Source organism: Vulpes vulpes, chromosome 2, assembly GCF_048418805.1.
Source record: "Vulpes vulpes isolate BD-2025 chromosome 2, VulVul3, whole genome shotgun sequence".
NCBI classification, from domain to species: domain Eukaryota; kingdom Metazoa; phylum Chordata; class Mammalia; order Carnivora; family Canidae; genus Vulpes; species Vulpes vulpes.
Genome location: NC_132781.1, coordinates 75,269,812 through 75,296,318, shown reverse-complemented (window position 1 = coordinate 75,296,318; position 26,507 = coordinate 75,269,812). Strand labels below are relative to the sequence as shown.

General features: G+C 37.4%; 1 protein-coding gene across 1 annotated transcript in view; it reads left to right on the top strand.

The window, feature by feature from the left end:
* The window catches only part of POLR2B (RNA polymerase II subunit B), a 46,859-nt gene that overhangs the window by 6,323 nt on the left and 14,029 nt on the right, over nucleotides 1–26,507 (top strand). Inside the window, exons 3-16 of the mRNA XM_026003553.2 lie at nucleotides 3,586–3,736; nucleotides 5,801–5,913; nucleotides 6,028–6,247; nucleotides 6,619–6,777; nucleotides 11,385–11,549; nucleotides 13,562–13,758; nucleotides 13,917–14,036; nucleotides 14,772–14,958; nucleotides 15,635–15,778; nucleotides 16,003–16,142; nucleotides 16,243–16,354; nucleotides 21,662–21,816; nucleotides 23,050–23,248; nucleotides 23,788–23,956. Of these exons, the coding sequence (XP_025859338.1) occupies nucleotides 3,586–3,736; nucleotides 5,801–5,913; nucleotides 6,028–6,247; nucleotides 6,619–6,777; nucleotides 11,385–11,549; nucleotides 13,562–13,758; nucleotides 13,917–14,036; nucleotides 14,772–14,958; nucleotides 15,635–15,778; nucleotides 16,003–16,142; nucleotides 16,243–16,354; nucleotides 21,662–21,816; nucleotides 23,050–23,248; nucleotides 23,788–23,956 (2,231 nt within the window). The remainder of the gene's footprint in view (nucleotides 1–3,585; nucleotides 3,737–5,800; nucleotides 5,914–6,027; nucleotides 6,248–6,618; nucleotides 6,778–11,384; nucleotides 11,550–13,561; nucleotides 13,759–13,916; nucleotides 14,037–14,771; nucleotides 14,959–15,634; nucleotides 15,779–16,002; nucleotides 16,143–16,242; nucleotides 16,355–21,661; nucleotides 21,817–23,049; nucleotides 23,249–23,787; nucleotides 23,957–26,507) is intronic.

Sequence of the window (26,507 nt, the reverse complement as noted above, 5' to 3'; positions counted from 1 at the left end):
CTCTTTGAGCCCCTTTGTCTCCAAGGTGCACACCCTCTTGGTTCACAGTCTCTTCTTTTTCAAAGAACACATGCTTCCAACGTTGTACCAGTTGTATTTGGAATATAACTAAACGTTCTTGAACCTTTTTTTTTGTTGTTGTTAAAAATGTGTTGCAATTTTGAGATGTGTCTTTTTACTACTAAACATGGGCTATAAAAACTCTGTATTAAGACATTTGTATCCTCTATGATGTTTGAGTTTTAAACACTAAGAGAGGGCAGCCCTGGTGGCGCAGCGGTTTAGCGCCACCTGCAGCCCAGAGCGTGATCCTGGAGACCCTGGATCGAGTCCCACGTCAGGCTCTCTGCTTGGAGCCTGCTTCTCCCTCTGCCTGTGTCTCTGCTACTCTCTCTCTCTGCATCTCTATGAGTGAATAAATAAATAAAATCTTTAAAAAAAAAATAAAAATAAACACTAAGAGGTGTCTTACTAGGAAAAAAAATAGGTAGATATTCTGTGAGTATTCCTATATTCTGCAATATCCAGGGAGAAGGAATATTTTGATCTTAAAAGAACTGTTTTCAACATATATGATTGTTCAGGGTAAACTGTTTTTGAGCTGTCACCCCATTTAACATTTGTTACAAAATATTTGATTTTTACATTTTAATAGGCTATAGGTTCTTTGGCTATTGTGAGATGATGCTTAATTTTCTCACTTTTTAACGTCAAGTGATTTTTCCCAAACAGTGTGAATGTGATGTTACTTAATGTCAGAGACTTCAGTAAGAGGGCTTGTGGTAAAATAAGATAGATATAAATATGAAATATTTATATAGTTTAGTCACGTAAAGGACAACCTTTTTTTTTAATGTTTGTTTGACACAGATAGGGTGCTTGTGTAGGAGAAGGGCAGAGGGAGAAAGGAGAGAAGCGGACTCCTCGCTGAGCGTGGAATCCCACACCAGGCTTAATACCCAGACTGAGGGGCAGCCCGGGTGGCTCAGCGGTTTAGCGCCGCCTTTAGCCCAGAGCCTGATTCTGGAGACCCGGGATCAAGTCCCACGTCAGGCTTTTTGCATGGAGCCTGCTTCTCCCTCTGCTTGTGTCTCTGCCTCTCTCTCTCTCTCTCTCTGTGTGTGTGTGTCTCTCATGAATAAATAAATCTTAAAAAAAGAAACCCAGACGGAGGGACGCCTGTGTGGCTTAGCCGTTGAGCGTCTGCCTTCGGATCAGGGTGTGATCCTGGGATCCCGGATCGAGTCCTGCATCGGGCTCCCTGCATAGAGTCTGCTTCTCTCTCTGCCTGTGTCTCTGCCTCTTTCTGTCGCTGTGTCTCTTGTGAATAAATAAATAAATCTTTTAAAAAATAATATCAAGACAGATTACGACCTGAGCAGAAATTGAGAATCAGATGCTTAACCAGCTGAGCCACCCAGGCACCCCAGGGGTAACATTCTAACGTTTCTAATGATTTTGGGAAGTCTTCTGGGGGAAGTGAAACTTATCCACAGTTTTGTAAAGAATTTTTCATTGTTAATTGTCCATAAAAACCACTGTTACTGGGCAGCCCAGGTGGCTCAGCAGTTTAGTGCTGCCTTCAGCCCACGGTGTGATCCTGGAGACCCGGGATCGAGTTCCACGTCGGGCTCCCTGCGAGGAGCCTGCTTCTCCCTCTGCCTGTGTCTCTGCCTCTCTCTCTCTCTCTCTCTTTCTCTCTCTCTGTCTCTCATGAATAAATCTTTTTTTTTTTTTTTTTTTAAAAAAAACATATTGTTACTTAAATTATAGTGCCTTCTTCCATATGTTTCTTATATGTCAATGGCAGACTCAAATGGTTGTGAGAAATGTCTTTCCTGTTAGCTTGCAGTTATACAAGGAAATTGCCATAGCCATTTTTAGGCTGTGTCTCATATAAGAATGATTGTGTTTTCTATTCTCTGCCATAGGACCTAACTTCTAATATTAATGTCCATGATTGAATCAGGTTGAGATCTTGCTTGACCCAAAGCCATCCAATCTAGGTCTGCTAGTGACCTGTGAAATGACCTGGTGATGCCAAAATGGGAGACTGACCATTAGTTGGGCTGTACATATTGCCTCAGAAAATTGATGTAAGGATAAGGGATTGGTAGTGGCCAGGGAGAGGTGAGTAGAAACTAAGAAATTGTCATAGGTACAAGATGCAGGGTCACAAGATGAAGGAATGGGGACATGGTGGTGTGCTTGTGGGTCGTTTGCTACTGCTGAGGGGTGATGAGATAATCCAGTCCATAAGAGTGTGGTAAATCTCAGAGCTCTCATAGTCTCCCTAAAGCCCAGCTGTATACTTTCTGGGTGGTGAGGAGTGAGATTGCTCTTGCAATTACAGCTTCTTGTTACCTTTAGTGTGTATATATATATATATATATATTTTTTTTTTTTTTTTCTTCTTTTTGCTTCCTTCATGTGAAGAAGTGTCTGTTCCTTGTAAACTGAATGTCTACTCTTGTAGGTTCTTCTTTAGGGCTTCATTATGTGATTTCTGTATCTATTGGTAACTCCCATCTCTCCCATACTTCTTTTCTTTCTTTTCTTTTTTTTTTTTTTAACTCATTTCATTTTTTAACATCAGTCATTTGCTGAGTATTTTCACTTGAATGACTTATTCACATCTCACCTTTATATTTTTTATTTCTTTAAGATTTTATTCATTTGACAGCAAGCACAGTTAAGGGGAGCAGCAGGGAGAGGGAGAAGCAGGCTCCCTGCTCAGCAGGGAGCCCAATGTGGGGTTCAGTCTCAGGATCCTGGGATCATGACCTGAGCTGAAGGCAGACGCTTAACCAACTGAGCCACCCAGGTGCCATCTCAGCTTTAGCATATTTAAAATAGAACTACTCTTAAACCTTAAATTAGGTTTTTATACCTTCAGTATTTTAGTTATGGGTATCATCTTTCCTCTTATTCAAATTAGAATTATTTTGTCTTTATACATTTTTTTAGTTTAAGATTTTTTAATTTTAGAATGAGAGAGCATGGTGGGGAGGGGCAGAGGGAGAGAGAATTTTAAGCAGACTCTGCAATGAATGCAGAGTTTCATGTGGGGCTTGATCTCATCACCCTGCAATCGTGACGTGAGCCAAAACCCAGAGTCAGATGCTTGACTGTGCCACTCAGGTGTCCCACATTTTCTTTAGTTTGAAAAACTATTTCAAAGAGATTGGATGAGGGGTACGTGGCTGGCTCAGTCAAAGAAGTATACAGCTCTTGATCTTGGCGTTGTGAGTTTGAGACCCACGTGGGATGTAGAGATTACTTACTTATATAAATCAATCAGTCCATTTTAAAGAGGTTGGATAAAATTTATAAGAGACCTTTATATTAGGGATTCCTTATAGTTTTTATGCTGTGCTTTAATTATTTTACCCATAAGTCTTGATTCCCAAAACTTAAGTCCTACAGAGAAACTGTTTCTAGTTTTACTCCTTTTTTGGATACATCATAGTATCTGCGTAATGATGGACTTATAATGGTTGGATTTAATTATAATGAGAATGGGGAAATACTCTAGAAAACATCACTGAGTTGTAACTAGTTATAAACTCAAATATTTTTTCCCAGTTCCTATTTTGACGAGAAAGGCTTGGTCAGACAACAGCTGGATTCTTTTGATGAGTTTATTCAGATGTCTGTTCAAAGAATTGTGGAAGATGCTCCACCTATAGACCTACAAGCTGAAGCTCAGCATGCTAGTGGAGAAGTTGAAGAACCGGTAAGAGGGTTATTCTAATAAAGTAACATGTAAAAGAAGACTATTGATTTGAAATTTCAGTCCTCTCACCTGGCTTAAAGGTTAAAAAAAAAAGTGAATGTTTTTAGTAGGTTACTTTGCAGCATCTTTTATCAGCTCCTGTTTATTCTTACTAATAGATATATTTTTGCAAGTAATCCAAAACCCTAATCCTTATTCAGATAGTAGGGATTTAATAACTGGGGAGGGGGAGCTTAGAAATATGATGAACTACTAGGAGAAGCAGGCCACAAATAGTCATGTTGCTTCAGAAAGCCCCCCCCCTTTTTTCTTCCTTTCGTGGTTTCTTTTCAACAATCATAAAAGAAAATCTATTTGAAGGACTTTCCCCCTTATTTTTGTAAGAAATACGTTACAATAGATAATAAAGGAAAATCACCCAAACATACCAGCTGTTTTAGTTTTTCTAAGTTCCTTTTTTTTTTTTAAATTTTTATTTATTCATGATAGTCACAGAGAGAGAGAGAGAGGCAGAGACATAGGCAGAGGGAGAAGCAGGCTCCATGCACTGGGAGCCCGATGTGGGATTCGATCCCGGGTCTCCAGGATCGCGCCCTGGGCCAAAGGCAAGCGCCAAACCACTGCACCACCCAGGGATCCCCAATTTTTCTAAGTTCCTAATAGTCTGTTTATACATACATATGTTCTTAGCATTATTAAAATCATAGCAAGGTTATAATTTTATAATCTGGTTTTATATGAGTTATTGTAAAGAAGTATATGGTCCAAAATAATGCTGTCCCCAGTTTTTGAGAAGAGAGATGGGGAAACTGAAAAACCAAGTGAGTCAGGGAGAGCCCCAGTTCAATCTTCCTTTTATTTTTGGCAAATTCAGTCCTCCTTTTCTGTAGCTAATCTCTTAAGGGCTGATCTTTTCTTCTAATTCTAGTTGGAGATGCTGCATAGACTTTTAACAAAAATTGTCTGTTCTTCTGGCACTGTGCTGGAAAAATGGGCATAATTTTTTTTAACACAATATTTTCCTAGTATTTGCAAAACAGAGAGGTAACAATGTAACAGGTTCAAAGTGCCACTACTATTAAGTACTATTGGAGGAAGAGATCTGAAGCTGGGGTATCAGAACTTGGTGGAAAAGATGGGGGCAGACTTAAGCTGACTATGAAGGGCGGGGTAGAACTTGTCTTAGTAGAGACAGGATACTTAGGGGGTTCAGCAAGAAAATACTTGGTGTTATTTGACTTGGGTATGGAATGATCACAACAGTCAATAGATGATTTTTAGCTTGATCTGTTTTTGATATGTGTTAGTGGAAGGTAAGATAGAATGAGATTGTCATGGGCTTTGGGTGTTATTAGGAATTGTCCAATTTGGGGAACTTGGATGTTAATTACCATTAGTGGTCTGTTTTAGTCCCATTGTTTCTTTTTCTAAGATCTGGTTTAGAGAGAAACCCATTATCCATTTACCTCTGGAAAGTGCTCATGGATCTTGTTTTATTGGGGAACAGATATTGATTGAAAACTTTTTATGGTGGGGGGAGTACATTGTGCTTTTATCAGGGTTGGAAGTTGTTCTCAGTTTGATATAGAGTAATTGGGATTTTTTTGTAAATTTAATTGAAGAGATAGGTTTATTTTTTCCGGTGTTCTGTTGAGTAGATTAGAGGATGGTCCTAATTGAATTTATCTTTTCTTTGTTTTTCTGGTAACATTGTATGAACTTCTGACCTTAACTGAGGAGAGGACACACAGAAGTATATAGATTATTGACACAAATCTTTTAACTATTTGATATAAACATAGAGCATATGAGATATATGCATAATCTTTATTTACTTGGGATATTTGAAGTCTCTTTGTCTTTGCCTTAAGAAAGCAGGTACAAAACTTGACATCTTTGAAATAGGGATATTGGCCTTTGAGAGTCCCCAGTGTTAGTAAAGTGGGTGAATTTCAGCAGTTTCTAGAGCTGCTCCTAGTCAAATGTTAATGTTGATTAAAATGGAATCATTAAAACTTTTATGGAAAAAAGCTATCCTTTTCATGTTTTTTGGTTTCCTTTTAGCCAAGATACTTGCTGAAGTTTGAACAAATTTACCTCTCCAAGCCTACCCATTGGGAAAGAGATGGTGCTCCTTCGCCAATGATGCCAAATGAGGCCAGATTAAGAAATCTCACGTAAGAATTTTTCCAATAATTGATACTGTAGTTCAGAAAATGTGCTTTTAACCAGTTGAGTTTTAGCAGACACCTTACTATTACTTAGTTGTGATTTTACTTTTGTTTCTAAAGGTATTCTGCTCCACTTTATGTTGATATAACAAAAACAGTCATTAAAGAAGGTGAAGAACAACTTCAAACTCAGCATCAGAAAACTTTTATAGGAAAAATTCCAATTATGTTGCGTTCAACTTACTGCCTGTTGAATGGCTTAACAGATCGTGATCTTTGTGAGTTAAATGAATGCCCTTTGGATCCTGGTGGATATTTCATTATTAATGGATCAGAAAAGGTATAATAAGTGTTATTTAAAGAAAATTACAAAATCGTAATTAAGATTTAGATTATGAAATTTCAAATTAAAAAGTAAACTTGTATACAGAAAAGCCTAGAAGTGGCGTTGAATTATTTAGGGAGTGACAGCCAAACTTATGTAAACCAAACCTTTATTTAGTTGTATATAGTAAATACTAGAAATGTGGTCAGTTGCTTGAGCTCATATGTTTCTGTGAAGCATTTATGTAAAATGGAGTTTGTAAAGTTTAAGAATTGATGTTTCAGTGAGCCCATCTGATCAGCTTAAATTAAGATGCAGATTTTACTCTTCTTTCTACTTCAAGGACTTGTGGGTTTTATGGCATAACTGTGTTATTGTCCCTAAAGGTTCTGATTGCTCAAGAGAAAATGGCGACAAACACCGTCTATGTGTTCGCCAAAAAGGATTCTAAATATGCCTACACGGGAGAGTGTAGATCATGTCTGGAGAATTCTTCCCGACCCACAAGTACTATTTGGGTTAGCATGCTGGCAAGAGGAGGACAGGTATGGCCTGGGATATGATGTTTGGGTTTATTTCTTTCTGTCTAGTCTTATAATTTATCAGACTCCATTCTTTTTTTTTTTTTTTTTTAAAGATTTTATTTATTCATTCACGAGAGATACAGAGAGAGAGAGAGAGAGAGAGGCAGAGACACAGGCAGAGGGAGAAGCAGGCTTCCTGCAGGGAGCCCGCTGTGGGACTCGATCCTGGGACTCCAGGATCACCCCCAGAGCCAAAGGCAGGCGCTCAACCGCTGAGCCCCCCCAGGTGTCCCGTCAGACTCCATTCTTAGTTAAAAAATGTTTTCTGGAGCATATTGTCAGTGTTATATGGTAGATGTATTATTATTGCTATGTGGCACATTACCCCAGTAACAACATAGATCATCTCACAGTTTCTGTGAATCCAGAATCTGGGGTGGCTTCGCTAGGTCCTCTGGCTGAGCATCTCTCACAAGGCTGTAGTCAAGGTGTTTGCCTGAGCTGTGCTCGTCAAAGGCTCATTTCATGTGGTTGTCTGTGAAACCATTGTGATTCAGTTCACTATGGGCTGTTGAACTGAGACACTCAGTTCTTTACTGGCTGGTGGCAGGAACCTTCTCTCAGTTCTTTGCCACGTGGTTCTCCATGTAGCTGGTGACAACATGGAGCTTGCTTCATCAGAGAGAGTAATCGAGAAGACCATAGAGTGGACAAGCAAGATGGAAATCACAGTCTTCTATAGCATAATCTTAGAAACAACATCCTATCATTTCTACCATATTCTCTTTGGTTAGATATAAGCCACTATGTTCAGCCCCTTTTCAACGGAAGACAGTTATACAAGGGAATAATAGTAGCAGGAGTCCATGAGCACCATCTTAGAAGCTGCCTACCATGTTACTTGTGTGTGTGTGTTTTTTTTTTTTTAAAGATTTTATTTATTTATTCATGAGACAACACACACACACACACACACACACACACACACACCGAGAGGCAGAGATACAGGCAGAGGGAAAAGCAGGCTCCCTGCAAGAAGGCCGATGTGAAACATGATCATGGCTTCTGGGATCAGGACCTGAGCCGAAGGCAGATGCTCAACCACTGAGCCACCCAGGCGTCCCTACTATGTGACTTGTAATAATTAATAATACCTAGCCTTGGGCACCTGGGTGGCACAGTTGGTTGAGTGTCTGACTCTTGATTTCAGCTCAGGTCATCATCTCAGGGTCGTGAGATGGAGCCCAGCACTGGGCTCTGTGCTCAGTGTAGAATCTACTGGAGGTTTCCCCTCTCTTTCTCCTCCTGCCCCTCCCCACACTGGAGCAAGCTCCCTTGTCTTTCCCCCTCCCCCACTTCCCCCCTTCCCTGTCTCTAACATCTGTAAGTAAGTAAATAAAATCTTTTTTTTTTTTTAAAGATTTTATTTATTTATTCATGATAGTCACAGAGAGAGACAGAGAGGCAGAGACACAGAGGGAGAAGCAGGCTCCATGCAGAGAGCCTGACGTGGGATTCGATCCCGGGTCTCCAGGATCGCACCCCAGGCCAAAGGCAGGCGCCAAACCACTGCACCACCCAGGGATCCCAATAAAATCTTTATTTTAAAAAAATAATAGCTAGCTTTTCTTATTTGCTGTGTGTAGTTATGTTACTCTGATTGCTTGATATTATCTTTATAACGGTCTTCAAAAGTAGTTGCAATTGCTTCTATTTAATTTCAGGTACAGTTTTTATTATATTTTGTTTTGAATAAGTTATACATGCACATTAAAATAGTTCAAAAGTAGAAAAAAGTTTAATATAAAAAGTAGTCTTCCTTTCACCTTCTTTTCCACAGAGGCAGTCATTTTTAATAATTTCTCATGAATCAGTTCAGAAATAGTCTTAATGCAAAAAATATAAATGGTAGCATGAGATACAAAGTTTGAATTTTGCTGGTATCTTTTTTTTTAGGATTTTATTTATTTATTCATGAGAGATACAGAGAGAGAGGCAGAGACATAGGCAGAGGGAGAAGCAGGCTCCCAGTGGGGAGCCTGATATGGGACTCAATCCTAGGATCATGACCTGAGCCGAAGGCAGATGCTCAACCACTGAGCCACCTAGGCGTCCCTGCTGGTATCCTTTAAAAACATGTTTAGATCAGCACTTTATCATTATTTTGGAGGTATTATATTCCATATGTAGATGTAGCTTGCTTGCTTTATTTATTTATTTATTTATTTATTTATTTATTTATTTATATTATTTATATTATTTACTTATTTATTTATAGATGTAGGTTTATTTTATTATTATTATTTTTTTTGGTAGCATAATTCATTTTATTTTATTTTTTTTTTGGGTAGCAAATTTATTTAACCATTTCCCTTTTTTTTTTTTTTTTAAAGGTGTTTTTTTTAAAATTTTTTATTTATTTATGATAGTCACACACACACACACACAGAGAGGCAGAGACATAGGCAGAGGGAGAAGCAGGCTCCATGCACCGGGAGCCTGACGTGGGATTCGATCCCGGGTCTCCAGGATCGCGCCCTGGGCCAAAGGCAGGCGCCAAACCGCTGCGCCACCCAGGGATCCCACCATTTCCCTTTTGATCGGCATTTAGGTTTCTAGTCTTGTGCCCTTGCAAACAGTTCTGAACTTGAAGATTAGAGAATTTTAGCTACCTGAAGTTAAATAGACCCGTAGAATAGGTGTTTTTAAGAATTAAAGTGGTTTTTATTTGCAAATAGAGGTAGGATGGGGCCCAAGTACAAGTGTTTGCAAAAGATCTCGGGTGTTCCTGATGTGCATTCTTTGTTGAGCAGCATTAGCCTAGATCATGGAGGGCAAAGAAATGAAAACATATGTTAGATTACTGTGGCAGTTATGGACAAAATGAACAAATTAGAGGCAGAGAAAAGAAAAGTCATCTGGGGCACCTGACTGGCTCAGTCGGGAGAGCATACAACTCTTGATCTCAGGGTTGTAGGTTTGAGTCCCACATTGGGTGTAGAGATAACTTAAAAATCAAATCTTTTAAAAAAAATCTGGATTTAGTGATAGATTTGGTAAAATATGAGTCACTGAAGATTCTGTGGTTTTTCTTTTTTTTTTTAATTTTTTATTTAAAGATTTTATTTATTCATAGAGACAGAGAGAGGCAGAAACACAGGCAGAGGGAGAAGTAGGCTCCATACAGGAAGCCCGACATGGGACCCGATCCCGGGTCTCCAGGATCACACCCCAGGCTGCAGGTGGCGGTAAACTGCTGCGCCACCGGGGCTGCCCCGATTCTGTGGTTTCTATCCTCAAGTTCTGAGTGAAATAGAAAACTTCTAAGAATTGATTTTTAGAATGTAGTGAGTTCATTTCTTAGACAAAAGATTTTGTGGGGGGTACATGATGTGTGCATTATTTTCTTATGTTTTGCTTATTCTGAAAAAGATCTATGATGAAACAAATCACAGACTGAATGGCATAATTGATCTCTAAGTAGAAACCAACGAGCATTTGGCTCAGAGTACAGGAAGAAGAGCAAGATGAAAGTTTGGATATCATTTTTGAAGAGCCATTAACTGAATACCCATAAAATTGGATAAGATTTCTAAGGACCCAGGCCTGAATAGGAGGAGATGACAGAAATTGTTATTAGAGGGACCATGATAATATAGGGTTATGAGGCCAAGAGGAGATAGAGTTTAATATTAAAGATAATTAAAATGGAGAAGCCAGTTTTTTTTTTTTTTTTTTAATTTTTATTTATTTATGATAGTCACAGAGAGAGAGAGAGGCAGAGACACAGGCAGAGGGAGAAGCAGGCTCCATGCACCGGGAGCCTGATGTGGGATTCGATCCCGGGTCTCCAGGATCGCGCCCTGGGCCAAAGGCAGGCGCTAAACCGCTGCGCCACCCAGGGATCCCGAGAAGCCAGTTTTTATGAAAGTGTAGGCTAGTAACTTTTGTTTCATTTCTGTATGTGTACAATTAAAGAGAAATTGGAAAAAAAATTATGTGAGAGAGCGGCTTTTTAATTTTGAAATACTATTCAAATGAGATACCTTACCAGCTCTGAGTTAATATTTTTCATTCATGCTTAGCTTTTTTCCTATGTTTGCCCATATATATATATATATATATACTTTGTTTTTTAAGATTTTATTTATTTATTCATGAGAGACATAGAGAGAGGCAGAGACACAGGCAGAGGGAGAGCAGGCTCCATGCAGGGAGCCTGACGTGGGACTCAATCCCAGGTCTCCAGGATCTGGCTCTAGGCTGAAGGCGGCACTAAACCACTGAGCCACCTGGGCTACCCTATATATATATTTTTTTTTTGACCCGTTATGTCTTCCAGAGAATTTTTTGTGTTTTGTTTTGTTTTTTTGTGTATTTTTGAGAGAGTCTTGGCAGGCATATAATAGAGGATGGAAGTTCTCTTAGGTCTAAGTGATCAGCCTGTTCATAGAATTAGTAAACCTGTTTCAGTGTCTTTGGCAAGCAGCCATTGGACATTCCTTAAAGTTTGAAAGGTATACTTCTTTTGAAATACATACTGTGGACATGATATGAAATGGTTCTTATGATATTTTTATGTGACTGTGATCTCTTTGTACTGATATTCTAATGTTTTATTTTTCTAGGGTGCAAAAAAGAGTGCTATTGGTCAACGCATTGTGGCAACTCTACCATATATCAAGCAGGAAGTTCCCATCATTATTGTGTTTAGAGCATTAGGTTTTGTGTCTGACAGAGATATTTTAGAGCATATTATTTATGATTTTGAAGATCCAGAGATGATGGAAATGGTAATGTAAAGCAAAATATATTCGCAGTGTTCTATGAGAGGTTTAAAGTTACTGACTTGATAATCTTAAGACATAGTAGAAAGATGCTTTGAGGAGTAATTTAGCGGTCACAGATCCATGCTATTTACTGTGTAGCAAAAGCCTTCAGCCTTGCTTCAGCTTCTTTCTTGACAATTCTGTGTAAAATAGACATAAAAACTAGAGGCAGCCAGAGTTCACCGATAGCAACAAGAAGAAACCATAGTAAGAAAATCATGAAAGCATACCAATATGGTGCAATTTAGTAAAAAAAGAAAATGAATAGTTGATAACCTTTTTTAACTTTTTATTTTGAAGTAATTTCAAACTTGTAGAAAACTTGCAAAGAACTTTTGTATACTCTCACCCAGATTCACTAGTTGTTACCTGTGCTACATTTGTTTTAGCATTCTCTTTATTTATACATGTTATTTTTTTCTACATTTGAGAGTAAGTTTTAGGCATTGTGCCCTTTATTCCTAAATACTTCAATGTGTATTTCCTATGAAAACCAGGACGTTCGTTACATATTCATAATACTTAGCTTTAATACTACTAGGCCATAGGTCTTATTTAGGTTATTGCCAGTTGTCCTGAATTGTCTAAAGTCTTTAGGACTACTAAGTAATAAGGTTAAATGGAGGCCAAACATTGGTCACAAAGTGAGATAGCAGAATGAGTACGTTAGTTATTAGAGCATTGATGCAGTTCCATGAGAAAAATGGATTCTGGTTAGATTTTACTTTAAGCTTTTACTAATGGTCGCGTTTTTGTGGTTTTTTTGTTTTGTTTTGTTTTCTTTAAATAGTTAAAGATAGTAATTGTTTAAATATTTAAGAAAATTTATTATCTTTTAATCCAAAAGGCATTGCAAATGATTTAAAATTGATTCAGATCATATTCAAACTGGAATTTTCTTAGGAAAGTGAAAGAGCCGATTTGCTTTATGTCTGTTACTTACTTATTTATTTTTAATTATTGCTTGTTCCTTTAGCTTTACGAAGCTTAGGCCAATTTTTACAGTCTGAGTCTAGCATTCACTTTGCAAGAGTACTTTAATTTTTTCTTTTGTTTTCCTTTTTTCCAAATCCATATTAACCTTAACAAAACAGTTTCATAACATTGATGATTTAAAAAGACCACTTCCATTTACCATATTGTGGCCTCACTTTGACTGGTTTATGTTACCTTTTTCTGATCATTGGTTCCATGATTGGAATATGGATATTTAGACTTTTGAGAATCAGTGATAAATAGACATAGGAAGTCAGAGGCAGGAAAGACATTTCAGAAAATGTGATAGGATTAAAGTGTATATATATATACAGGAGCCAAAGGTAAGTGGTACCCATTCTTCATGCTCATTATGTAAAATTGGAATTTTAGAATGTTAGAACTAGAGTGAGTAAAACTTGGGGATTATCATGTCTGACCACCTCATAGACAAGGAAACTGATTACATGACTGCTTAGAGGCCACACCCACTTTGCTGCAGGTATGGAACGTGTAGGTGTCTTTAACAGTCTGCCTTAGAAATATTGTCCTTTACAAAAAACAGAGTAGTTTTATTTATAGGTTAAAAACCTCTTAAAACCAAGACTAAAACCAGCCTAGTGCATTTATTCATTTGTAGTTGAGTCAATTTTAATTTGACTATTAAATTTTTCTAAATTGGTGTAAGATATTTAGGAATTTTTGTTTTGCCATTGTTAACTAAAATGTAAAAACCAAAAACTGCTTTTTTTTTTTTTTAAATAATAGGGTTATTTGTATTATTTTAGGAAGTGTAATTGTGTAGATTCTGTCAGATCTCTAGATCTTAAGATGTATTCAAGTTCTAGCATTTTGTGGTTCCTTGTTTTTTAAAAAAATATTTGTGTATTCTGTTAGGTACATAGGGATATTTAACAAGTTATAAATTAAAATTAACAGTTGACTTATTTTAAGGTGAAAATATGAATTTGAAAGTAACTTTCATTTGAATTTTCTGATAGGTGAAACCTTCTCTCGATGAAGCTTTTGTCATCCAGGAACAGAATGTTGCACTAAATTTCATTGGCTCAAGAGGGGCAAAGCCTGGGGTCACTAAAGAGAAAAGAATTAAATATGCAAAAGAAGTCTTACAAAAAGAAATGCTCCCTCATGTTGGTGTCAGTGACTTTTGTGAGACCAAAAAAGCTTATTTTTTGGGGTATGTTAAGATTTTTGCCTAGATACCATCGAGATAAAGTTTTCCTTAAAGTTAAAAATATCGGAAATGGCGTTTTTAATATACGAGTTTTTTAAAAAGCCAAAAGCCATATGCGTTGTTTTTCATTTTCTTGTTTCTTTTCTTTTCTTTTTTTCAAGGTACATGGTTCATAGGTTGCTTCTAGCAGCCTTGGGTAGAAGAGAATTAGATGACAGGGATCACTATGGAAACAAAAGATTGGATCTTGCTGGGCCACTGCTTGCATTCTTATTTAGAGGGTAAGGAATGATATAAAACGATGTTGTTAAAAGTAGAGAGATTTCACTTTAGATTAGTCATTGCACTAATGGAAGTACTAAACTTTCTTGGCATCCATATTGGGTACATAGGAAATTAGCTACATTCTTTGTGCCACTTGCCCAGATTTTGTTCTGGTTCGTGTCTGACAATTTCAGGTTTGTGAGGACAGTTTATTATTTACATTTTCTTTATTCCTCTGGTAGCTTTATAAGGCATTTGTCTTGATTTTCTAAGTATAGATGATATTGGAATTTTTATTAGTCCTGCTTTTGCATTTTATAAAAACACAAAAGCTGGAGGGAAATCTATCCAAATATTAGCAATATTGGTTTAAAGTGAGTTTTATTTTTCATATGTTCTTATATTTTCCATATTTCCCATAATGAACATCTAACACTTTTATAATCAGAGGTTTTTAAAAACAAAATATGCAGACAATATAAAAAGATTATAGTAGTGTTTCTATGTATTCTGTTGTTTTGTGTGTTTTGGATTGGTGTTCTTCAGTCTTGTTTTCACCCCATTAAGGAGTCTCCTCTGACATTTTTTTCCCTAGTTGCTCCTCTTATGTATGTTTATGTACTGTAAGTACATCAGTGCTTTTTACATAAAGAGAGTAATAACACTTTCCTCCCCCTTGTGGGCAGTATTGTCCATATTGAGAATGTATGTTGACCTTTACATATTTGAAATGATACTATTTTATTTGACAGTATGTTTAAGAATTTGCTTAAAGAAGTGCGGATCTATGCACAGAAGTTTATTGATCGAGGAAAGGATTTTAACTTGGAGTTGGCAATTAAAACAAGGATTATATCTGATGGCCTAAAGTATTCCTTAGCTACTGGAAACTGGGGTGACCAAAAGAAAGCTCATCAAGCCAGAGCTGGAGTATCTCAGGTAGGACATGGTCTATGATTACAGGTTTGATAGGAAAATGTCATGGGACTAAGAAATCCTTTCATTCATTGAGTGTAAATTGTTTTGCCTTTTTTTTTTTTCTGTCAGGTATAACAGCACTGGGGGTTTTGGATTATGAAAATGAAATTTGTCTTAAAATTAGCTGTTAGCATTACTTAAGAGAAATTAAGATTTTGGTTTACAGCAAGATAGTTAATAAATTAGTGTAGCTGCTTGGGAGGTAAAGATGGTCCATGTTAGTGAAATTTTTATGTTTTTAGACCTCCATGTTAGACACCAACCCAGAGAATAAATGGGTATTCCCTTTCTTTGATGCAAAGTACAGTACACTGTTGACTTGTGAACACGTGGGGGTTAGGGTCACCAACTCTTGGTGGAACTAACATCCTAGTGGTTGGAGGTGATTTTAAATAAAGCATTTATGTGACATGTTAGAATTGTACCTCACATGTTTACCATCCCTGCTATAACAGGCACTTATGAGGTGAATGATCTTATTCAGGGAAAGGATGGAGAAAGAAGTGATAGGGAGAGTTTGATGTCAATTGATTATAAGTAAAAATGTGACTTTGCCTCTTTCCAGTATTTACCAAAAATGTGATAGGATGAGTAACAGAAATGCCCAAACTTTTAAAGTTTTGCTATTGTTTTCTAGGTATTAAACCGCCTGACTTTTGCATCTACTCTTTCTCACCTTCGTCGTTTGAATTCACCTATTGGTAGAGATGGCAAGCTAGCAAAACCAAGACAGTTGCATAATACGTTGTGGGGAATGGTGTGTCCTGCTGAGACCCCAGAGGTAATACATTAGAGTTTACATTCAGTCCAAAAGTCTATCAATAATTATGTAGGATATGTAATTACTTGTGGAAGTATTTAGTTATGCTGTGTGGTTCTAGAACTAATGTTTTATTTATGATTTTGTTCTTAGAATAAATCCCGAAATCAAATTGAAGGAAAAACGTTTATGGAAAAGAATTTTGATAGGCATGCTAAATCAGTATGAGTAATGTTTATTTGTAGGGCCATGCTGTAGGACTTGTGAAGAATTTAGCCCTGATGGCTTATATTTCAGTTGGGTCTCAGCCTTCTCCAATTCTGGAATTTTTAGAAGAATGGAGTATGGAAAATTTAGAAGAAATTTCTCCTGCAGCTATTGCTGAGTATGTATAAATGTGATTTCTTTTGAAACTATTGTTAATCTTGGGTTGTTGCTTAGTATACAGATACTAACTGCAAAATGCTCTTGATTTCACATTTTAGTGCAACCAAGATTTTTGTTAATGGTTGCTGGGTTGGAATACATAAAGATCCTGAACAACTTATGAATACTCTAAGGAAATTGCGGCGTCAGATGGACATCATTGTGTCTGAAGTGAGTCTTTTGAGAGTGCATGATCCTATGGGATATCTAAACAAGGCATAAGACTAGTGACAGTTTTATTTGCATTGGCATCTTTAACTGCTTCCCTTGCAAAGTACATTGTCAAAAGTCTGGGTGATGTTTTGAGCTAAATATAAGATATTGCTTGTTTTAATGCTTTAGGTATATACTCTAAAAATTTGACATGTAGGGACGCCTGGGTGGCTCAGCAATTGATTATCTGCCTTCGGCCCAGGGCATCCTGGAGTCCCGTGATCGAGTCCCACATTGGGCTTCCTGCATGGAGCCTGCTTCTCTGTCTGCCTATATATCTCTGCCTCTCTCTGTCCCTCATGAATACATAAATAAAATCTTTTAAAAAAATAAAAATTTGACATGTAATTTTAATTATAATTTTAGAACTCAAATTATAGTTTAAAGTAAAAGGAATTCTTTTGAGGGTCTTTTTGTAAAGGTGACAATAATGCTTTTGAAAAGAGAATAATGAGTTCTGATTTTTCCTTTGTCTGAATCCAGAGATATGTTCCCTTTTTTTTTTTTTTTTTCTGTTAAAGATTTTATTTCAGAGAGAGCACATGCAAATAGGGGATGGGGAGTTGGAGAGGGAGAGGGACAAGAAGACTCCACGTTAAGTGCGGAGCCTGACTTGAAGCTGCATCCCACAACCCTGAGATCATGACCTGAGCTAAAATTAAGAGTCAGGTATTCAACTGACTGAGCCACCCAGGCATCCCCAGAGATTCATTCTTAAAATGTGATACACCTTTATAAAGATTTTTATATTTAGGTGGATATTAAAATTCTTTGGGATTAGGAGAGCTTTTTTTTTTTAAGGATTAATATATATTATATGGGTTTTATTACTTTTATTACTACCCAAAACAGGGCTTTTGCTTTTAGTGTACTTTATTGAGAGAGATGGCTCAGTCTTTTGATTTCCCCCAATCTATATTGTGGATTATGTCTAGGAGAAAGTGGGTTTGGAGAGAAACTAACACTTAAGTCAGTAGCTGATCTCTTTTCTTTTTAGCAGAGCAGAGCAGTTGCTCTAGGCTTTTCTCTAGCAGGCAGACCCTGGGTTTTGAATCTGGAGTATTCACAGCTTGAAGGCAGCAACAGCATGCTTTACTTGAGAGCAGGCAGGACTAAGAGAAGCCTAAGAACTAAAATTGGCTGTACTTTTTATGATTGAGAACTTTGGTAATACTATGTTTTTCTAAGAGCCTTCTTCAGCTTTTCTATTTCCTAGAGTAAATTCCTCCTGCTGTTTTAGGCCTCTTTACCTTTCCATGGGCCCATTCCTTTAATCTAGAATGTTTGTGTTCCTGTCCCCATTCCTCCCCAAAAATGAGCAGTAGGGAAAAGGGTGTTTATTACTTTTTTCAGATAAATCTCACTTATTCTGCAAAGCTTATATTAACTTCTCATCTCCTTTGGCTCCTTCAGGGTACCTTACCTGACCATCTCCCCCTGCCCCATTTGATTTGATCACAACTTGACAAAGATTTCTGGAAAGGGCCAGATACTAAATATTTTAGGCTTTGTTTACCATATACTCTGTTGTGTATTCACTTCAGCTGTTGTAGTGAAAAGCAGCCATAGGCAGTACCTAAACCATCTGTTTATTTACAGAAACAGATGACAAGGGTAGATTTGGCCTGTGTGCTCTTCCCTGACCCCCGATTTAGATCTCTGTGACTGTATACAGTGTATTTTACTTACATATTTGTGACAGAATGCTTGTTCCAGATGGGAACTGTTGACTTACATGCCAGCCTCACTCGCTACACTCTTAACTCTCCAGAGGCGGGGAACATGTATTAATACCACTTTCTATTTTCAGCTATGAGCATAGTACCTGACATATAGTAGACACTAAGTGTTTATTGAATATATAAATAATCCTGTGCCTTGGACTAGGTACTTTAATCTCCTGTTAGTGATTATGGGAGCCTCTAAGTAAGTGGGAGAATTGGGTATATTTTCCTGAAGGAATCTGGCACTTTTTCTTTTTGTTCATATTTTGTGACTACCAGAGGTAGTCATTTTACCAATTTCTGACTTAGGCTGTCCTGTCAGTAGTCCTCTCTAGACCTAAAGTACACCCATTTCCTTTGGGGCTTTGAGAAGATACAGTTCACAATTTATGTTGTCCTATTAAGACAATAGAACTGAAAAAAAAAAAAGACAATAGACCTGTATTTTATTAGGAATTCTCTAAGGATTCAAGGCAATGCATTTGAAAACAGTGTCTTTTCTAGGACTTGACAGTGTCACTGATCGTGTTTTGCTCAAAGACATAGTGTTTCTCCTCATTGTTTTTCAAGGACAGGAAGTGGGCTAAGGATGTAGAACATTTTCTATTTTTTTTTTTGTTTAAAGATCTTATTTACTTATTCATGAGAGACAGAGAGAGAGAGGCAGAGACACAGGCAGAGGGAGAAACAGGCTCCATGCAGGGAGCCCGACGCTGGACTCAATCCCAGGTTTCCAGGATCACAACCTGGGCTGAAGACGGCGCTAAACCGCTGAGCCACCCGGGCTGCCTGAACATTTTCTATTTAATAGACATTAATAATGCTTTTGACATTTTAGTTTTGGAGACCTTGGTGTTTTTGATCAAGCTTTTATGATTTACTCTTGGTTTTAAACCCAGTAATCCAAATTTTTCTTAAATAAATTCAGTCTTTAATAAAAGTATCCAGATGTGATTTTACTTTCTTAAGGTACTTTTGTTGGAGAAATACGAATCTATTTTTCCATTTCCCAACTCTTTGTCAATTCATTTCTTTAGTTGGCTTCCAAGATTATATATTAGAATTATATAATTCAATGGAAATTCTTATTTGTTTTCTTTTTGACTTCTTTGTAAACAGGTAGTTCAAGTTCTACAGTGCTTCTAGTAATCACTATGTTTTTTATTGTAAGTTTACCCCCCCTTTTTTTTTAAAATTTTTATTTATTTATGATAGTCACAGAGAGAGAGAGAGAGAGAGAGAGGCAGAGACACAGGCAGAGGGAGAAGCAGGCTCAACGCACCGGGAGCCCGATGTGGGATTCGATCCCGGGTCTCCAGGATCGCGCCCTGGGCCAAAGGCAGGTGCTAAACCGCTGCGCCACCCAGGGATCTCCCCCCCCTTTTTTTTTGAAGTCAGCTCGTTGTCCAACGTGGGGCTTGAAGTCATGACCCTGAGATCAAGAATTGCATGTTCTTCTGACTTAGCCAGCCAGGTGTCCCTGCCCCAGATATTTTTTTAGTATTTTCGGGGAGGGACTCCTGGGTGGTTCTGTGGTTGAGTGTCTACCTTTGGCTCAGGGGTTGATCCCAGAGACCGGCAATCGAGTCTCACATCAGGCTCCCTGCATGGAGCCTGCTTCTCTCTCTGCCTGGGTCTCTGCCTCTCTCTGTGTGTCTCTCATGAATAAATAAATAACATCTTTGAAAAAAAATTTTTTTCTGGGAATATATTTTCTAGTTCTGCCCAGTAGAAATATCATATGAGCTACATACTTAAATTTTTCCAGTACCCATGTTAAAAAAAATTAGAAACATGAAAGTAATTTTAATATTTTTATTTGATCTGATATATCCAAAATATTACAGTTTCAGTATCTAATCAGTATACGGATTATTTATGAGAAATTTTACATTCTTTATTTTTCTGTGATACTTTTTTAAATTATTGAATTATAGTTGGCACTTAGTATTTCGTAAGTTTCAGGTGTACAACAGTGATTTGACAACTCTACGTTATGCTATGCTCACCACAAATGTAGCTACCGTTTATCACCATACATGCTATTATAATACCATTGACTATATTCTCTGAACTGTACCATTTATCCTGTGACTTAATCATTCCATAACTGGCAATCTGTACCTCTTAATTTCTTTACCCTTTTCTGCCCATCCCCACCACTGCTCCCCCCGCCCCTTTTAAAAGATTTTATTTATTTATTCATTCATGAGAGAGAGAGAGGCAGAGACTAAGCAGAGGGAGAAGCAGGCTCCTCACAAGGAGCCTAATGAGGGACTCCATCCCAGGACCCCGGGATCATGCCATGAGCCAAAGGCAGACGCTCAACCACTGAGCCACCCAGGTGTTCCTCCCCCACCTCTTTTAACCACCAGTTCTCTGTATTTAGGGGTCTGTTTCTCTTTTTTTAATGTGGTACTTTTTTTTATGTGATATTGTCCTTTGAAATCTACCTTGTAGTTTATACATGTTATACACTGCAGTGTATTTCAAGTGCTTAATAGTGACATGTAGCTAGTGACTGCTGTATTGGAAGGTAGACAGTAAGCCATTTGTTTGATAAATAAGTTTCAGTTGGGCTTATTACTGAGAAAGTATGATCAATGCAAAGTGATACAGGGTTGGTTATTGAAAGGTTGCAGAGTGAAGTCTGTGTAATTATTAAAGAGGCAAAATAAGTTGTAATATACTAGTGTTTGTGATGCCAAAAATATATTTTCTGTTTTACTTTATCTTGCATGACATCATTGCCGGGTATTTTTTTTTTGAAGATTTTATTTATTTATTCATGAGAGACACACACACACACACACAGAGAAGCAGGCTCCCGGCGGGGAGCCTCATGTGGGACTCAATCGCGGGACTCCCAAGATTATGCCTGGGCTGAAGGGAGGCACTAAACCGCTGAGCCACCCAGAGATCCCCATTGCTGGATATTATTCAGCTTTATAAGTATCAGTGTTAAATATTTGTTCTTTACAAAATTTAATTTTATTTTTAATTTTGTTTTAAAAATTTGTTTATGGAATCCCTGGGTGGCTCAGTGGTTTAGCACCTGTCTTTGGCCTAGGGGCACGATCCTGGAGTTGCGGGATCGAGTCCCGCGTCAGGCTCCTGGCATGGAGCCTACTTCTCCCTCTGCCTGTGTCTCTGCCTCTCTCTCTTTGTCTATCATGAATAAATAAATACATCTTTTAAAAAATATTTATTTATTCATGAGAGAGACTGAGAGAAGCAGAGACGTAGACCAGGTGATAAGCAGGCTCCTTGCAGGGAGCCTGATGTGGGCTTCCATCCTGGACCTGGGGTCACACCCTGAGCTGAAGGCAGACGCTCAATGCTGAGGCACCCAGGTGTCCCTTTTTTATAAAATTTTAAATTATAACTAGGTTTTTAGTATATTGAACAAACGAGAAACTTGAGATTTGTGCATTTTATTTAATAATGGTTTGCTCCATAAATTAAGAATTTTATTTTTCACTAAGGTTTAATGATAGAGAAAATTAAAGTTTATAACACTGTTTTGTCTTTTTACTGGAAGGTTTCTATGATCAGAGATATTCGAGAGAGGGAGATTCGGATTTATACAGATGCAGGCCGTATTTGTAGGCCACTTCTGATTGTAGAAAAACAAAAACTACTTTTGAAGAAGAGACACATTGATCAGTTGAAAGAAAGAGAATATAACAACTACAGGTAAGAACATTCGAGAAGAGAAAAAAATTGAGATTTAGTTCACATACCATAAAATTAACCATTTTAAAGTATACAGTTCAGTGGTTTTTAGTATATTCATAAGATCGTGCATCTCTCACCACTACCTAATTCCAGAACACTTTCATTGCCCCAGAAGGAAACTCTGTATTAGCAGTCATATTTATTTTTCTTAATTTTTGTCATCAAGTAAAGGACTTGTAGAGTTTGAAGAATAAAGTCTTTGTGACATGTTATCAAATAATAAATAGCATATAATATAAATTTATATATATGTTACGTGTAACAGTCATTTAATAAGATGAACCTGCTTTAAAATTTATTTTTTATTGTAAAAATATTTCAAACAGTATGTATAATAAAAGTACATAAAAGCCCCCAATTTGTATTTTCCTCTTAAAAAGTAATTACGTGGGATGCCTGGGTGGCTCAGCAGTTGAGCATCTGCCTTCGGCTCAGGGCATGATCCTGGAGTCCTGGGATCAAGTCCCACATCAGGCTGCCTGCATGGAGCCTGCTTCTCCTTCTGCCTGTGTGTCTGCCTCTCTGTGTGTGTGTCTCATGAATAAATAAATAAAATCTTAAAAAAAAAAATTACGTAACCTATACGTATACATCCACAAATAATTCGATTTATTATTATTTTTTAAAAAAATGTTTATTTGACAGAAAGAGAACACAAGCAGAGGGAGCAGCAGGCAGTGGGAGAGGGAGAAGCAGGCTCCCCATTGAACAAGGAGCCTGACACGGGACTCGATCCTGGGACCCTGGGATCATGACCTGAACCGAAGGCAAACACTTAACTGATTGAGCCACCTAGGCGCTCCTATTTTTTTTTTTTAATTTTAATTTTTTTTTTTTATTTTTTGAGTAATCTCTACAACAGTATGGGGCTCAAACTCAACAATCCCAGCAATCCCAAGGTTAAGAGTCTCATGCTGCACTGACTGAGCCAGCCTTCCCCTAAATAGTTCCCTTTAGGACAAAGCATTACAAACTAATGGTAATATTGATAGAACTATACTTCATGTGTATTGTTTAGTAACTTGATTTTTTCCCCACTATTAACAATAATAGACCTATTTTGGAACTTTATCTGTATATGTAGATAGAGGAATACTCTTTTTTTTTTTTTTTTTGAATACTCTGTTAAGTAGGAAGTTTATTTAAAATAATTCAGTAAATAAGGAAATAAAGTGAGTTATTCTTTTTTAGTTGGCAGGATCTTGTGGCCAGTGGGGTAGTAGAATATATTGATACTCTGGAAGAAGAAACAGTGATGCTTGCAATGACTCCAGATGATTTACAGGAAAAAGAAGTAGCTTATTGTTCCACATATACACACTGTGAGATTCATCCATCAATGATTCTTGGTGTCTGTGCATCTATTATTCCCTTTCCTGATCATAACCAGGTTGGTAGGAGTTTTTAACTTCTGGTTTGTGAGAATTTGGAGGAAGTAGAAAAATGATTAATCTAGTTTTTCCTAAAGAAAAGCATGTTGTTGAAAGGACTGTGAACTCCTAGAGAATCTGCATTTAATATACTTATTTTCTTTTTTCTCTGAAGCCATAGTTGGATTAGAAGCCATAGTTGATTATTCCAAATGCTTATCACTTATCTTTGACAAAAAAGTGTAACTTTTATCAACCATATTACTGATTTACATAGCACCCTGTAAAGTTTGTTCCTTCAGAAGTAAATTTTTTAAAAAAAGATTATTTATTTATTTGAGAGAAAGAGAAAAAAGAGCACAAGCATGAGGAGCAGCAGGCAAAGGGAGAGGGAGAAGCAGGCCCCCCCCCCCCAGGAGCAGGTAGCCTGAGGCTAGTCTTCATCCCAGAACCCTGGGATCATGACCTGAGCCAAGGGCAGACAACTAACTGACCCAACCAGGTACCCCAGAAGCAATTAAATTTTCATTGATTCTGCTTTTTTCATTTCTACCTTTAGTCCCCTAGAAACACATATCAGTCTGCTATGGGTAAGCAGGCAATGGGAGTTTATATCACCAACTTCCATGTTCGTATGGATACACTGGCCCATGTTCTGTACTATCCTCAAAAACCGCTTGTGACTACACGGTCAATGGAATATCTACGATTTAGAGAGCTTCCAGCAGGTATGTTCAGTTTTGCTCTTTAGTTTTTAAGATCCTGTCATGCTTAAGGCACTTCTGGGTGCTTGGGAGGGTTAATAAAATGCATATGACACAGCATCTCTTCTCTCAGAATTATAATGTGGGAAACAACACAAATAATAAAGAGATATGTGGTAAGTGTTAGGATGAGGTACAGGAAATGATTGAATCCTATTGGAAATCTAGAGCCAGTTTCACAAGAGAGGTGGCATTTTAGACTAGTGTAAAGTTGATGAAAGAGTATTTGAATTTGAGAGATAGGTTGAGGAAGGGCTTAGATACATGAATGTATGAGATATGGGAACAGTTAGTAGTAGTCCTGGCACTCTAGTATGACTGAGAATAAGTGCACAGGAATGAACCTTGGTCTCACAATGTGGAGAGAACAGAATGAATTTTGAGAATGACACCTATCCGGCCTTTTGGAGCAAGGAAGTAATACAATTTGAAATTTATTTTAGGAATATCATTCTGATAGTTGATACAGATTACAGTCAGGAATGGTATTAGAGGAGATAATTTAGAGGCTTTTTCAGTGGTGTCAGAATTTGTAAGGTCTTTAAGAAATGAAGAGTAGGAGGTGAGTGCCTATTGGAATACCCATGATGGACTTAATTGGTTGTAGAGTGATGAAGGGAGAGAAGATAGGAATGGAAATACGTTGCTACTTGTGGCTTGGGTGATCAAGAAGAGAGGGGTACTATTAATAAGACTGGGAACACAGAAGGAGGATGTTTTAGAGGTAAAATAATAAGTTCAGTTTTCAGCATGTTGGTTTTGAGTTGTTGCCATAACTGAGAAAAGAATTTTTTTTTTTAAATTTTATTTATTCATGAGAGACAGAGAGAAGCAGAGGCACAGACAGGGAGAAGCAGGCTCCTCGCAGGGACCCCATGTGGGACTTGATCCTGGGACTGGGATCACACCCTGAGCCAAAGGCAGAGACGCTCAACTGCTGAGCCACCCAGGTGTCCCGAGAAAAGATTTTCTAATAGTTGCAAATGTGATTTGGAAGAAGGTCAAATTTAGAGCTGTGAGGTTTTTGATATATTAGTGATAATTCTAGATTACCATGAAATTACTGAGGGGAATTTCAAAGTGTGAATAAAGCCAGAGACCGAACTTTATTTACCAGGAAAAGAATTTAGGAGAACAGATTTGAGATGTAACTGATAGGAGAATCAGGAGTTTACAGATTTCTAGGAGGGAGACTGGACAACAGGTAAGATGGTGCAGAAACGTCTAAAGGGTAGGGGAGTGTTGAATATTAATCAAAGCAGCAAAGTTCTTTGGCATAATTGTCTTCTTACCTTACTATTAATAGGATTTGGGCTTTAACTGTGGGTAATGTTATTTATTTGTAACATTATCTATATAATGTTATATAGAATTTTGCTTTGTAAATGGTGGCCTTAAATTAACTATACTAGAAAATCTAACATTTTGATAGTAAATTCCCACAGTTTAGAATGGTTTATTTTCAAAGTCCTCCACAAGGGGTTACTCTTGACTAGGAAAACACAATGTTAGGTTTTTCTACAGTGTGCTCCTATCTTTGGGGGATGCTTGCACTGTTGTGTTTTTCTTCAATATTTAGATAATCGTTTATGACTAGAGAAGAAAAGAAATACAGGTAAAAGGTTAGATTTGAAATAAAATGTTCTTTTGGTATCTGGTTTGAAGTGGTGAAGTCATGGCTGGTAGGGACTACATACACTTTTCAGTTCTGTTTTTGCTTCAAGCTTTAATCACATTATTTATTCTAAAAACTGTATTTGGAGATAATTTCAAACTGATAGAAAAGTTGTGAGACCAGTACAAAGAACTTCTGTATACTCTTCATCCAGTTTCCTAGTTCATATCTTACCACATTTGTCTTATTCTTTCCCTTTCTCTTCCTGAATCATTGAAGAGTAAGTTGTAGACATGAAGCCACATCACTTTTTAATTCTTCAGTGAATGTTTCCTAAAAAACAAAGATCTCCTCAATAGTACCACAGTCAAAATCAGGAGTTTAACATGGATACCCATCTAGTGAGCGGTCCCTAGTTCATTTTGCCATTGTCTAGATATTGTCCTTCATGGGTCTAGGCTCTAACCCAGGATTGTGCATTGCATTTAGTTGCATGTTTCCTTAGTTTCCTCAGTGTGGAACAGTTCTTTAGTTTTTCCTTGTCTCATGACCTTGACGTTTTTGAAGCATTCAGGCAAAGTTATACTTTGTACTTTGTCCTCTCAGTTTGGCTTTGGCTGTTGTTTCCCCATGACTGTATGCAGGTTAGGGTTAGTATGAATTTTTGGCAGGACCAGCAAAGACGTAATACTGTATTCTTATTGCATCATATCAGGAGGCACATGCTGTCTATATGTACCAATAGTGACTTTTAACTTTTCATGTGATTAAGATGCCAGATTTCTCCACTTTCTGTTAATTAAAAGTATTTTGTACTAAGTTGTAAGTGTTTTGGGAAGAGATACTTTGAGATGATGTAAATATTCTGTTCCTTGTCAAATTTTCAGCCATTAGTGTGTA